The following is a 14,141-nucleotide window of genomic DNA, read 5'->3' on the forward strand; positions in this document are numbered from 1 at the left end:
CCCGCTTCATCGGTAAACAGGTAGAACTGCAACGCATTCTCTGTTAATTCCCACTGACAGAATTGCACTCGATGATTAAAGTCATCGCCATGTAATTGCTGATGTAGCGACACATGAAACGGGTGAAAGCGGTGACGATGCAGTATGCGCATGACACTACTTTGACTCAGTCCACCGGCTCTCGCAACTGAACGTCGGAGGTTTCAAGCATCAACTTGAGGTTACAATATCTCCGGATGTAATTCACATTTTACAATGCAACAAACGGCACTGATTACGTATTTGTTTATACGTTCAGATGGGCTAACAAAAGTAACATGGTTCCATTTAAAAAAAACGTAGGTTTGTGCTAAAAAACATACTTCCGTGCATTTTTGTATGGTTTGTATTAAACAATTACACTAGCCCCTCTCCTCACGTTCGGTCTGTGGAATCGGTTCGTCAGTATTTGATGTGGTTTACGAAATATATCCAGCGGTAATGTTAGGTGACTCACCCTGTATATGTTCAAGATAAATTAAAGTCACCCATTGCACACACACACACACACACACACACACACACACACACACACACACATACACACACACACACACACACACACACACACACACACACACACACACACACACACACACACTGTAAGCATCTAGTGTTTTTATAATGTTTTAAAAACCAAAAGTTGACACCCCCTCAATAGCTGATCACTAGCTGAAACCGCCAATAGCTGACGTCTTCACAGCTGACACCCCAACAGCTTACATCCACTGTACATACATACTGTCTTGCTACCTGAGATACATTAAATGACATCCATTGAGTGATTATGGTACATATACTATCTCCAAGTGTTTGGATGAATGATGGTTACCATCATTGTCCCAGATCATATATGGGGTAATGACAGTCATCCTTTAAATTGGCCATCATTGCCCCACAAAATACAAATGGGGAAGGGGGAAGGAGGACCTGCCAACTGACCATAATTACCCAGTTGCGATCGGGGAAATATCAGTCACCACCTTGGTAACTGACCACAATCGCTCCCCTTTCCCAGAGTCAGTCTGGGTAGTAGTAGTCACATCATCATCACCCATCATTGTCTCAAATGCTTCAGCTGTAGTGGTAGGCAGTGCATGTCAACCAATCTGGTCTAGGTTTAGCATCTTTGATTAGAAATCAAAGAATTCTTGGTCCCAGGTTCGAACCCAACCACTGCTTAAATTTTGAATTAAAAAAATCTTAAGCAATGGCGACTGAAGATTTATGGCATAAGATGTCACCCTCATTCTGCCAATGGCCTTGTCAAAGAGGGTGGAGAATCAAGCAGAGGTTCAGGGCACACTCTTGCCTTTGGTGGGAGAGGGAGGTTGGAAAATTGACCCTATAAGGCGAAATAATCAGCAGTGATCAACAGCACAAAGATGTAGGAGGCAATGGAGACCACTGTGTTAAAGACACGTAATGTGTATCCACAGGACCTGTGGCTTGTAATTGATCAGGTGACATGATGATCTTGCCAATGGCAAATGGACTAGTCCCCACATTCGAATCTCCTGGAACAGGCCGCCAAGGAAGATGTGGCAATGAGAAACAAATTGAATAAGCAACGAAAGCATAACGTTCTACGAGTCGTGGTGTGGAATGTCAAGTTTTACCGTGGTAGAAGAGCTAGAAAATCTGAAAAGAAAATCTAGATATGTGGTAGTCAGTGAAGTGAAATGGAAAAAGACAATTATTTCTGGGCAGACAAGTACAGAGTAATATCAACAGCAGCAGAAAGTGTTATAATTGGAGTAGGATACGTTATGAATAGGAAGGTAGGGCAAAAGTGAGTTACTGTGAACAGTTCAGTGATAGGGTTGTTCTCATCATAACCGATAGCAAACGAACACCGATAACAGTAGTTCAGGTACACCTGCCGACGTCGAAAGCAGAACATGAAGAGATAGAGAAAGTTTAAGAACATATTGAATGGGCAATTCAATACAGGGAGATGAATATCTAAGAGTCATGGGGGATTGCAATAAGGCTGTAGGGGAAGGTGTAGAAGAAAAAGTTACGGGAGAATATGGGCTTTTTAGTAGGAATGAGAAAAGAGAAAGATTATCTGAGCTCTGCAATAAATTTCAGATGGTAATAGCGAATACTCTGCTCAAGAATCACAAGAAGAGATCGTATACATGGAAAATGCTTGCAGATACGGCAAGATTTTAGTTGATGACATGATCAGGCAGAGATTTCGAAATCAGATACTGGATTGTAATGCGTACCGTGGAGCAGATATAGACTCAGATCACAATTCATTAGTTATGAAGAGCAGGCTGAATATAAGAGACTATTCAGGAAAAGAAATCGGATACGAAAGTACTAGGGAATGAAGAGATACACTCCAAGTGCTCTGAGGGTATAGGTATTGCGATAATAGCCCGCATCTCGTGGTCGTGCGGTAGCGTTCTCGCTTCCCACGCCCGGGTTCCCGGGTTCGATTCCCGGCGGGGTCAGGGATTTTCTCTGCCTCGTGATGGCTGGGTGTTGTGTGATGTCCTTAGGTTAGTTAGGTTTAAGTAGTTCTAAGTTCTAGGGGACTGATGACTATAGCTGTTAAGTCCCATAGTGCTCAGAGCCATTCGAACCATTTATTGCGATAATAAATAGCACAGTAGGCAGTTCAGTTGAAGAGGAATGGGAGTCTCCAAAAAAAGGGCAATCACAGAAGCTGGAGAGAAAAACGTAGGTACGAGGAAGGTAACTGCGAAGAAACAACGGGCAACAGAGGAAATACTTCACCTGATCGATCAAAGAACAATGTACAAAAATGTTCAGCGAAATTCAAGAATACAGAAACACAAGTCACTTAGGAATAAAGTAAATAGGAAGTGCATGGAAGTTAATGCGAATTGACTGCATGCAATATGTGAAGAAATTGAAAACTATATGATTGTTGGAAGGACTGACTCACCATACAGAAAAACCAAAACAACTTTCGGTGAACTTAAAAGCAAGGGCAGTAACATTAAGAGCGCTATGAGAATTTCATTGTTAAGTGCAGAAGAGAGAGCGAATACATGGAAAGAGTACATTGAAGTCTCTAGGAGAGGGAGGACTTTCAGGTGAAATGATAGAAGAAGAAACAGGTGTCGACAAGGAAGAGATTCACATCCGTATGTTAAGACACTCCAGACAAAAGTTTTGGCAAACTTTTTCCTACGTTCTGTGTTCTGGTTGTGTCTCATTATTTTTGATTTTCTTCTTCCTGTATAATTTAACAGCCTTCTGTTCTCATTCACTTCTCTTAAGACCTGTCCATTACTTTTTCACTGACTGGAAGAAGGATGAGTGTGATAGAACGTCAGATAAGACATCAGGGAGTAACTTCCATGGTTGCTGTAGAGGGCAAAAACTGTAAAGGAAGACAGAATTCCGTAATTCTTCTTCCCTTTCATTGAGAATAGCAATGACATCGGCTGACTGGAATGAACAGTTTAATGACTACAGAACTTGGACTGAGAGTAAATCGAAGAAAGTAATGAGAAGTTACAGAAATGAGAAGAGAGAGAAACTAACATCATATTAGGTGATCATGAAGTAGACGAGATAAGAAATTATGCCACCTATGCTGCAAAATAACCTATGATGGATAGAGAAAGGAGGACATAAAAAGGAGAATAGCCCTGGCAAAAAGGACATTCATGGCCAAGAGAAGTCTACTAGTATCAAACACAGATCGTAATTGAGGAAGAAATTTCTGAGAATCTACGTTTGCAGCACAGCATTGTATTGAAATGAGACATGGACTTTGGAAAACCTGGAACAAAAGAGAACAGACGCATCAGAGATGTGGTGCGGCAGAATGATGTTGAGAAGTAGGTGGACTGATAAGGTTTCGAATCAGGAGGTTCTCTGCAGTGTCGGCGAGGAAAGGAATAAATGGAAAACACTGACTAGAAAGAGTGTGAGTGCGATAGAACGTCAGATAAGACATCGGGGGATAACTTCCATGGTACTAGAGGGAGCTGTAGTGGGCAAAAACTGTAAAGAAAGACAGAGATTGGGATACATCCAGCAAATAATTGAGGACGTAGGTTGCAACTGCTATTCTGAGATACTCAGAAGACTGATTACTCAAAAAAGAAAAACAAAAATCTGGCATTCTGACTAGTTCTCAATAGTTCCATCTTGTTCTGATTAGTTCTAATTAATTCTAATTAGTTCTTTGTTGCAACAATCACCATCATCAGAGTAATGGTAATCATCCTGTCAAATGACCATCATAGCCTCAATTAGTTACAATTTCGTATAATAATGTTGATTTAAGAAGGGCTAATTTGTTACAGTTTTGCTGTGATCAGGTTTAGTAGGCATCTACAGATTTTATCCGGATTTTGACAAATTATCTGAACACTGTTGGCCCAGTTTGTTGAAACATGGTGATGCATGGAGCAATTTTCTATAATTTTGCTGTAAAATGACGATTTATGGAGTGATGTATTACGTAGTCTTCACTGTGCTGTAGTAGAAGGTGACTTGATAAGGATTACAGATAAATGAGGTGTGAAAATATTTAATTTGATGGTTCGTTGTGCGATGGAAAGTGTGGTACGGTTATCGAACTTAAGTCATCAACAAGAGCTGCCTACCCTGTAAGTTTTATCAGTAATGTCAATATGCGAATCGTTTCTATTTTTCTTTAATGTTACTGACCAATGAAACTACGACAGTAGTGCCACATGCATTTTGTTCTTGAAATCTTACTTTTTTTTTGAGAAATAATATAATTTTATTTTGGTACAAAGTTCTGAATGTCGTTCACCATTGCGTATTACAATAAACAATCTGCATGCATTCCGATAATCTTTAATTGTTTGATAAATAATTTTATTCTGGTGAAAACGTTGTATTTTCAAGATATCGAACTTTCATCTCTCTGTGTGGAACATTGTGCCTCTTTAGCTTATGGCCATATTTACATTCATATTCCATGGATTATGTTGTATTTAATTTGAAGGTCCACTCTGCTTTACACAAAGATAAAAGTCAAATGTCAACTGGTTGTAACAATTAATACATGGACATTGCATTGTTACACTTAATTTGAGTGTCTACAGTCATATCTAAGGCATCGTTGACGCATCGTTGGACGTGGGAATACTACTGGCAAACGCTAAACTGACATAAAAATGAAGTTTACATATTTCTGCAGAAATTTGTGATGTTGAACTAACACTGTGAGTCTTGACAAGCACATTTGTGTTGTGGAAAAATTTAGATGTGAAAATACACTCCTGGAAATTGAAATAAGAACACCGTGAATTCATTGTCCCAGGAAGGGGAAACTTTATTGACACATTCCTGGGGTCAGATACATCACATGATCACACTGACAGAACCACAGGCACATAGACACAGGAAACAGAACATGCACAATGTCGGCACTAGTACAGTGTATATCCACCTTTAGCAGCAATGCAGGCTGCTATTCTCCCATGGAGACGATCGTAGAGATGCTGGATGTAGTCCTGTGGAACGGCTTGCCATGCCATTTCCACCTGGCGCCTCAGTTGGACCAGCGTTCGTGCTGGACGTGCAGACCGCGTGAGACGACACTTCATCCAGTCCCAAACATGCTCAATGGGGGACAGATCCGGAGATCTTGCTGGCCAGGGTAGTTGACTTACACCTTCTAGAGCACGTTGGGTGGCACGGGATACATGCGGACGTGCATTGTCCTGTTGGAACAGCAAGTTCCCTTGCCGGTCTAGGAATGGTAGAACGAGGGGTTCGATGACGGTTTGGATGTACCGTGCACTATTCAGTGTCCCCTCGACGATCACCAGTGGTGTACGGCCAGTGTAGGAGATCGCTCCCCACACCATGATGCCGGGTGTTGGCCCTGTGTGCCTCGGTCGTATTCAGTCCTGATTGTGGCGCTCACCTGCACGGCGCCAAACACGCATACGACCATCATTGGCACCAAGGCAGAAGCGACTCTCATCGCTGAAGACGACACGTCTCCATTCGTCCCTCCACTCACGCCTGTCGCGACACCACTGGAGGCGAGCTGCACGATGTTGGGGCGTGAGCGGAAGACGGCCTAACGGTGTGCGGGACCGTAGCCCAGCTTCATGGAGACGGTTGCGAATGGTCCTCGCCGATACCCCAGAAGCAACAGTGTCCCTAATTTGCTGGGAAGTGGCGGTGCGGTCCCCTACGGCACTGCGTAGGATCATACGGTCTTGGCGTGCATCCGTGCGTCGCTGCGGTCCGGTCCCAGGTCGACGGGCACGTGCACCTTCCGCCGACCACTGGCGACAACATCGATGTACTGTGGAGAGCTCACGCCCCACGTGTTGAGCAATTCGGCGGTACGTCCACCCGGCCTCCCGCATGCCCACTATACGCCCTCGCTCAAAGTCCGTCAACTGCACATACGGTTCACGTCCACGCTGTCGCGGCATGCTACCAGTGTTAAAGACTGCGATGGAGCTCCGTATGCCACGGCAAACTGGCTGACACTGACGGCGGCGGTGCACAAATGCTGCGCAGCTAGCGCCATTCGACGGCCAACACCGCGGTTCCTGGTGTGTCCGCTGTGCCGTGCGTGTGATCATTGTTTGTACAGCCCTCTCGCAGTGTCCGGAGCAAGTATGGTGGGTCTGACACACCGGTGTCAATGTGTTCTTTTTTCCATTTCCAGGAGTGTATTTAAGTGATGTGATTGGCTGATTCGTTTTAATGGCCGCTACCATGTTGTGTAGCTTCTTGGATTGTGAATAACGTCATAGGTAAGGGTGATGTCACCTGTAGGTAGGGCACTGACCTGCTTGCATGATGTCGCAAATGTAAACAAAGGGATCAGAGTCGGCAGAGCCTTACTAATATCTTCATTCCTCACATTTTCATATATGTCAGTTAAATGTTCGTGAACTGCGATAGGGAGAACTTTTTTCTTTCAGGAACCATATTACACTATAAGCCTCACACTTGGCGAAATCGTTAATTTTGTCACAAATTTTAAAATGACTCAAATGAACAGTAAACAGCAGTTCCTGATAGCTTTTATAGTCATGGTAATATAAAGTGCTTCAAAAATATTATGGCTGTTATTACCAACTGAGGAATTAAATTTGCCACATTTTTTTTCTTTTATCACACATACCATCATAGTGTGTACTCTGCAAGAAAAGTACCACAATTGCACCTAGAACATTGACCAGAATTACACAAAACATTATGTGGGGAAACTTTCCTCGCGAAATTGTCATGGCGTGCAGAAAGTATTTTTATTATGTATACAGGGCGCTTGTTTTAAGTTGAGGTAACTAAATATCTCGAAAACGATGCTTCGCACAAAAAAAAATGTTGTACGTGAAAAGACAATATTAGCAAAGGTGACATATGACTGTGCCACAATTGGCCACCTCCTAACAACCCCTCCATGGTGACCTGTATTTTCAGGTTCATTGCATGGGATGGAAACACCCCGAAATCAGTTACCCTGAAGACGGGGTTCGAGAGCGGCCTCCGAAATCAAGCATTCCAATGGTTTGAGGGCTCACCAAAATCAACCCTGTAGAGAGCAGAAAACCATGTTATCATATAAGTATCTTATTTACAAGAAATGTCAATGTCTAGCCACATTGTCTTGTACTGTACAATCACAATTGCAACACTCAAAAATCGTCTGAACATCAATATCAATCGTTAGAACACAGAGTTTTACATTTACATCATAAATGAAATGTAGAATCAAATGCGTCGACTCTTAGTTGCAAAAATAGGCACACTTGACATCTGTTGATTACAGCACCATCTACTAGGAATGATAAACAATAGTTTCATAAGTCACGCTGATCTTTTGGCGTAGGATCCGAATATCCAATAAAAGTAGGAGGCGGGTTTCCCATTTGAAAATACAAAGTTGACCCCAACTACTTAGGACGGGTGGTTAAGAAGTGGTCAGTTGCACCACAGACAATATCCCCATTACTAACATTAATTTCTCACCTAGAAAAAGAGACTAAGAAGTAAATGGTATGAATATTCACGATTTGCAGACCATACAGTGGCAGGGCTTAATTACTATTACTGTATGGGACTTGCATGAAGATCAGCTGTTGTAAAGAAGAGAACGTTCCAACGGCACCATTGGCTCTGGCCCTAGAACTCACAGTGTCCAGGCGCTCTGCTTCCTTGGCCGGCTGGTGGTTCTTCTCCACCGGCTGCGGGTGTTTCTTCTCCGCTGCCTGCGGATGCTTCTTCCCCACTGTGTTTACAATCGATGTCAGCGACAACAGTCCCATCAATGAGACCGCCTCGAACAATTGCCACCTCATATCCACAATCTGTCGGAAGGTCTTCCTGTGGCGTACTGCCGATCCTGAAAGGTTCGAAAAACATGTTTAGGTCACAGAGAGCTAGTTCTGTAGTGTATTTTGTAGGTGTTCACTTGTTTTAACAAAACGACCTACGTAGAACATTAGTTACAAGTCCAAGGGAAGATGAGGGATTAGAGTTTAATGCCCCGTCGACTATGAGGACATTGCAGATGCTCAGCAAGCTGTGATTAGAGAAGACTATTGATCGTACGCTTTCAAAGGAACCAGCTGAGCGTTGACCTTAAGCGAATCATCTGCATTTGAACTGCCGTCTACCACAACGTGAGTCCACTGTCCTATACTGCGCTACCGCCCTCGGTGGCAACAACACAGGATTCAGTCAGCGCATTCACAGTCGCTGCTTCAAAGCAGACATTGTGACCTGTTAACATCGATAACGATGCAGTATGCACAAATTCTGAAATAAGTCCTTCGCGTTCCCTATGCGCAGTATGTCAAGTGCTTATTGCATATAATCTTGGGTGCAAGGACGCCCATACTCAGGGGTAAAGGGGCGCCGCATCTTAGCCCTCAAGGAAAGGAAAAAAAAGTATAGTGTAGTCATGTGTTTTTCTTTCAAGAAAATTACTTAATAGTCAGTATTACGGAGGTTTTTAACAGGGTCGGAAGCGGAACTTTTTTTATGGCTACTTACAAGTCGCCATTTGTTTTCCAAAATATTAAAATACAATGTACCCACAGGTTTAGTTCCCAGCTCCCTTGCCGCCCCCCCCCCCCCCCTGCTGCCTCCCCTAGAATCAATCTATCGTATGGGCGCCCTTGCTTGTGTGTCTCTGTTTTCATGAATTTTTATAGAAATTGAAGGAAGGAGGAGGCTGGAACTCGGTAGGATCGTGCATCGTAATCTCTAATGACACCAATGCTTCAGCGTCTCTGCCCGATGGACAGACCAACATCTAGGTGATGTACTAACATAATACAACCTTACGTTTTCACTTCTTAGCTGCTTGTTGCACCAGACTGCTACGACGAACTAAAGCACGCGAAGGAGGTACTGACATCTGTTATTAGTCTTCATAACATGCTCATATCAACGTAAACATTGTACTAAAGTTTTGAATCATATCAGCAGGATACTTCAAATACTTTCGAACCATACTGTGACATTAAATACATGCTGCATGGTCCACTTGTCCAAAAAAAAATTTTCGCAAATTGTTCTGAAAGGAAGAATATGGGATTTCTTTATAAAATAATTTTCAGTTTATAGATTTAGATGTGATATCACGTGGTATTATTGAGCCAGGTACATGTGTTTGGTCTATACGTGATGTATTAGTCCGTAATCATTACGTAATAAAAAATAGCGATAGTGTATAAATGGTGATCAAGACGCACAATTACACTGGTATGTGTTCGGGATAACAAATAAACATGTTTCCTTAATAGATAAAAATTTTAGTAACCAATTGTCGATTCCAAGGTAATAATATCACTATAGATTTTTGTTGCGTGTAACCATCTTCAATTTCTGAGATTTATATCTCCAGACAATTTCTCACATATTATTCTACTATAATTTTTGCTAATTTGCGTCTCCATTTGTCTGATAACTGTTCTAGGCAATGACTCAGACCATCGAAGCACACACCAGTTACATTTTGAGGTGCTTTTGTTACTCCCTTCTCTTCTTCGATGTCTTCTTCTTCTTCGTCTTCTTCTTCAGTTGTACTGGAAAGTGCGATGGTTGACCTCTGTTTACTATCTCGTTATTTAATCTTTCCAAAAGATATGCAGCAATTTAGCATTCAAAATTAAGCAGTGGCTGATACGAAAGGATGGTCTATACAGTGCCGTTTACCCAAGAGCTGTACATTGCTCATGACACATTGATCAAATGAAACATTGTTCTGATAGAAAATTGATGACCATTGCTGTTGGCTTGATGGAGCTTCACCAGCATATCAGACAGATTAACGCCTCGTGCCTATGTATTATACTGTTGTACTATCGATTTAGAGTTTAAAATCAAAAGTTCAAAATATCATCTTCATAACATGGGTAGCATCTAATCGATAGTCCATTTCTCGCTATATACTGTGAAGCCTATGTGGGGTTACCAACACAAGCATATTAGAAAACAGTATTTTGTCTTCTGGACTTGTTTTCGGCTTATAAGTCACATTCTCAGAATCTTTTATATAACCCTGTAAAAAGAAATCCATGAATGTCAGATCCAGATATCTTAGTGTGAAAGAACAGAATACATTGTTGTCATGTCCAGTTCTACAGGTCAACGATTTAGAAGCAATTTACAAACGTGTAATCCTCTATACCCAAGAGTGAGGAACTCAATCTTGCTGAAACATTTTCTGGTTGGAATCTCTATCAAGCCGTGGTTCCACCATTTCTCAAGCATGTCGATGCAAATGTTTGTTAAAACTCGTGGCCAGCCAGTACTATGTCCATAGCAAAAAAATTCTGTTGCACCAAACTGCCGATGCCATCTGCGAATGTTGTTGGCATATGGAGGTGCCTCATTGTGTGGCTACAGGAAAGAAAGACTTTACTTCAGCATTGCTGTAAATCGCATCTTCGCTGCAGTGTGATGACAGAACGACCATTGTTAAATTCTAATAGGCAGAACGCCTTCTGTATGGACCCACCATATTCACACATGACGCGAGACTTTTCGCTTATGTATCACCATGCATGCAGCGTCTTCCGATCCACTGCGCTTGCGCAACGATCTAAATTTTGAACTTTTTTATATATTCTCTGTAATTTTTGTTATGTATCGCTATGCATTGTGCGGCAACAAACGTGAGAGTAGAAGGTGACTGGTGATATTGAGGGTATAAATTTCTGAAACGTTTAAATAAAATTTGTTAAACAGTGTAATAACTGAAAGCGGATACACGAAAAGAACAAACAAGGAAACAGCGCTCAGTTTATCAAATGACATTAGAGCTCTAATACAACAATATAGTACTCCACGATGTATTTGCTAAACTGTAAATAATCAAGCTATCCATAAATGGACACGCCGCGCGGAGTGGCCGCGCGGTTAGAGGTGCCATATCACGGTTCCAGCCCTCCCTCGGGCATGGGAATGTGTGTTGTCCTTAGCGTAAGTTAGTTTAAGTAGTGTGTAAGTCTAGGGGCCTCAGCAGTTTGGTCCCATAGGAATTCACACACATAAACGGACACGAATAAATATAACAAAATGACAAAACATTAACCTAAGATAATATCACAAAGTATCAACCCATCTGAGAACAAAAACCTTACAACAGAGTGGCTCAAATTGATACACCGAAATACAAGGAACGTTCGATGAGTAATGCAACAACTTTGTTCTGAAAGAAGGTTAGATTTATTCATGATTCCAATACGCTATATTAGTCCCCACTCTATTGGCTACAAAACCGTATTTTTCAACACAGTCTCCGTGCAATGCGACAGCCTTACCCCACCTTACTGGGAGTACATATGTGCCCGCATGGCGCCACTCTACTGGCCGACGTCGGATCGAACATCTTGCTGCACCATTAACCTCCCCATCACCCACGTACTGCCTACCGCTGAGTGCATCGTTCATTGGACCAAATACGAGGTGCATTCAAGTTCTAAGGCCTCCGATTTTTTTCTCCGGACTGGAAAGAGATAGAAACATGCGCATTGTTTTAAAATGATGCCGTGTTCATTGTCAATACGTCCTAGAGATGGCAGCACCGTACGGCAGATGGAATTTTACCGCCAGCGGCGAGAATGAGAACTGTTTTAAATACTTAAAATGGCGACGTCTTCCTTACTTGAACAGCGTGCAATCATTCGTTTTCTGAATTTGCGTGGTGTGAAACCAATTGAAATTCATCGACAGTTGAAGGAGACATGTGGTGATGGAGTTATGGATGTGTCGAAAGTGCGTTCGTGGGTGCGACAGTTTAATGAAGGCAGAACATCGTGTGACAAACCGAAACAACCTCAGGCTCGCACAAGCCGGTCTGATGACATGATTGAGAAAGTGGAGAGAATTGTTTTGGGGGATCGCCGAATGACTGTTGAACAAATCACCTCCAGAGTTGGCATTTCTGTGGGTTCTGTGCACACAATCCTGCATGACGACCTGAAAACGCGAAAAGTGTCATCCAGGTGGGTGCCACGAATGCTGACGGACGACCACATGGCTGCCTGTGTGGCATGCTGCCAAGCAATGTTGGTGCGCAACAACAGCATGAATGGGACTTTCTTTTCGTCGGTTGTGACAGTGGATGCCATTTTTCAATCCAGAAACAAAGCGCCAGTCAGCTCAATGGAAGCACACAGATTCACCGCCACCAAAAAAATTTCGGGTAACAGCCAGTGCTGAAAAAATGATGGTGTCCATGTTCTGGGACAGCGAGGGCGTAATCCTTACCCATTGCGTTCCAAAGGGCACTACGGTAACAGGTGCATCCTACGTAAATGTTTTGAAGAACAAATTCCTTCCTGCACTGCAACAAAAACGTCCGGGAAGGGCTGCGCGTGTGCTGTTTCACCAAGACAACGCACCCGCACATCGAGCTAACGTTACGCAACAGTTTCTTCGTGATAACAACTTTGAAGTGATTCCTCATGCTCCCTGTTCACCTGACCTGGCTCCTAGTGACTTTTGGCTTTTTCCAACAATGAAAGACACTCTCCATGGCCGCACATTCACCAGCCATGATGCTATTGCCTCAGCGATTTTCCAGTGGTCAAAACAGACTCCTAAAGAAGCCTTCGCCGCTACCATGGAATCATGGCGTGAGCGTTGTGAAAAATGTGTAAGTCTGCAGAGCGATTACGTCGAGAAGTAACGCCAGTTTCATCTATTTCGGGTGAGTAGTTAATTAGGAAAAAAATCGGAGGCCTTAGAACTTGAATGCACCTCGTAGATGGAAAGCCGAAGGTGCGAGATCCGAACTGTAGGATGGATGAAGAAGAACAGTGCAATGAAGTTTTGTTAGCTCCACTCGGGCCCAGAGAGTTGTGTGAGGCCTTGGAGAACTTCTTTTGTGTTTTTGTGGCGACGACACTGCAAGAGTCAGAGCTGTGTGCGGCCTGCAGGCACGCGGGAGATCGGATATGTTTGCGTGACCTTGCCATGATGATAGGCGCGTCGCACAAGCACTCACAATGCTTTGTTCACCGCCAGCTCTCTGTAGACATTCTGCAAGCGCCTGTGAGTATCTGCGATGCTCTGGTTTTCTGCCTAAAGAAACTCACAGCAGTCTGCTTGGAACATACCTCGGTTACAGACGCCATTTTGAAGACAATGTATAGAGCCGCCACTTCTCGGAACTTCATGAAACTACAGAGGCTGAAGCGCGAATATTCCACTATGTCCCACAACAACTTCCAACTGAAGCTGGACGAGAAAAAAAAAGTTGCATCACTTATCGGACGCCCCTCGTAACTACGCACTCATCAGTAGGAGAACGCAATGATACGCAATAAAAGATCTCATTCCAGTACCTAGTCATAAAATACAACCAACGAAGTACGACATTACAACCTAACACTAGACTGGCACCCAAGTAGACAGAATCAACAGTACGACCAATCCAAGGTGGCTATAATTAAACTTCCGCAACTTGAGCCAGAATGAATGCTTTCACGATCGGATGATATAGCTTCTGGTAAACCTTTCGGGATGTGAGGTCGTGATCCAAGATACTCTTCTGTTCCTGACGTTTCGTCTAGGACTGCACTGGACATTCTCACAGGTGCTCCTCCACTGAGTCTTGACCGGTCGGACGTCGGAGGGTGACATAAATA

At 43.0% G+C, this 14,141-nt stretch overlaps 1 protein-coding gene across 1 annotated transcript in view; it reads right to left on the reverse strand.

Annotated features, from left to right (window-relative positions):
- The window catches only part of LOC124622949 (lipase 3-like), a 94,535-nt gene extending 86,199 nt beyond the window's left edge, over positions 1-8,336 (reverse strand). Inside the window, exon 1 of the mRNA XM_047148740.1 lies at positions 8,172-8,336. Coding sequence (XP_047004696.1) covers positions 8,172-8,336 — 165 coding nt within the window. The remainder of the gene's footprint in view (positions 1-8,171) is intronic.
- Positions 8,337-14,141: the final 5,805 nt, after the last annotated feature.

Source organism: Schistocerca americana, chromosome 7 (genome assembly GCF_021461395.2).
Source record: "Schistocerca americana isolate TAMUIC-IGC-003095 chromosome 7, iqSchAmer2.1, whole genome shotgun sequence".
In the NCBI taxonomy this organism is placed as follows: Eukaryota; Metazoa; Arthropoda; class Insecta; order Orthoptera; family Acrididae; genus Schistocerca; species Schistocerca americana.